This window comes from Myotis brandtii, unplaced genomic scaffold (assembly GCF_000412655.1).
Source record: "Myotis brandtii unplaced genomic scaffold, ASM41265v1 scaffold357, whole genome shotgun sequence".
In the NCBI taxonomy this organism is placed as follows: Eukaryota; Metazoa; Chordata; class Mammalia; order Chiroptera; family Vespertilionidae; genus Myotis; species Myotis brandtii.
The window spans coordinates 65291-66474 of NW_005363729.1; the positions used below are offsets into that span (position 1 = coordinate 65291).

Sequence of the window (1184 nt, forward strand, 5' to 3'; positions counted from 1 at the left end):
CCAGCTGCCCGTGGGCTCGGGCAGGGCCTTCGTGCTGCTCGCCTGGCTCACGGTGACCGTCCCCAGATCCGCCCTCTGTCCGCCATCTGGCTGCCTGCCCGGAGCACATGACCGATGCTCACCAGCATCGCCGGACGTTAGCGTGTCAACTAGCAGGACCGACCCCTTCAGCATCCGGGGAGCTGGCACCTAGGTCTGGGTGGCCCTCTCAGATGCGTGCATATGTGTGTGTGTGTGTGTCTGTTTGCACGTGCCACGCAGGTGACACGGGGACGATGCTGCATCTCACCTGAGGGCCGACCACGCCTGGGGGTCCTGGGGGGCCGGTCTTGCCTTGGAAACCCTGTGAAGAGAGAGTCGCACGCTGAGACGCCGCAGCGGCCCATACCCCGCCCCCCGCCTGCGTGTTCCCACGGGGGCTCGTCCCCCACCCGGTCCCATCCCCACGTGTCCCCATTTCATTCGAGGGGACCCGTTTCTCTGGTTCCGCCTTTGCATGGATTCACGAAGGCAATGAAGCCAGCCAGACCCGGCAGTTTCACTGGCTGCTCCCATCGCTACGCTTTTGTGCCGAGAAATGGATTTTAAAACCATTCATCTTCTCCGGCCGGCGCGGCCCCGTGGGTGAGCGTGGACCATGCACCAAGGGGCTGTGGTTCGATTCCCCGTCAGGGCACAGGCCCGGGTTGTGGGCTTGATCCCCAGGGCAGGGCGTGCGGGAGGCAGCTGATCCATGATTCTCTCTCATCATTGATGTTTCTCTCTCTTTCTCCCTCTCCCTTCCTCTCTGAGATCCATAAAAATATATTTTTAAAAAACTGTTCATCTTTATAACGTCACTAGGTGTGTCATTTTCTGAGCAGGTCTGATGCCGTTTCCAGCGTCCAGAGCTGGACTGGGCGCTACCGCTGGGCTGCGCCTCGTTACTGACTCCACGGAGACCGTCCTGCTCACATCACGAGCGCCTCTGATGCGGGACGGGGACGGGGGTTACAGCCGCCCCCCGCATGTCCTAACCCAGGAGCGCGCACGGCTGCTTTCCTAACGCGGCGTTTGCGTGTCAGCAGCTCAAGTCCCCGGGACCCCCCTGTCTGCTCTGTACACTGGCACGTACGCAACGACCCGCTTTAACGCCTCGGGGCTCCCTGCGAGGAGGGCCCGCGGGCAGGCACTGGCGATGCCAC

General features: G+C 62.3%; 1 protein-coding gene across 1 annotated transcript in view; it reads right to left on the reverse strand.

Annotated features, from left to right (window-relative positions):
* COL5A1 (collagen, type V, alpha 1) overlaps positions 1-1184 on the reverse strand; it is a gene marked incomplete at its 5' end in the record, with an annotated part of 94117 nt that overhangs the window by 30272 nt on the left and 62661 nt on the right. The window contains one exon of the mRNA XM_014544215.1: positions 290-343. Within this exon, the coding sequence (XP_014399701.1) occupies positions 290-343 (54 nt within the window). The remainder of the gene's footprint in view (positions 1-289; positions 344-1184) is intronic.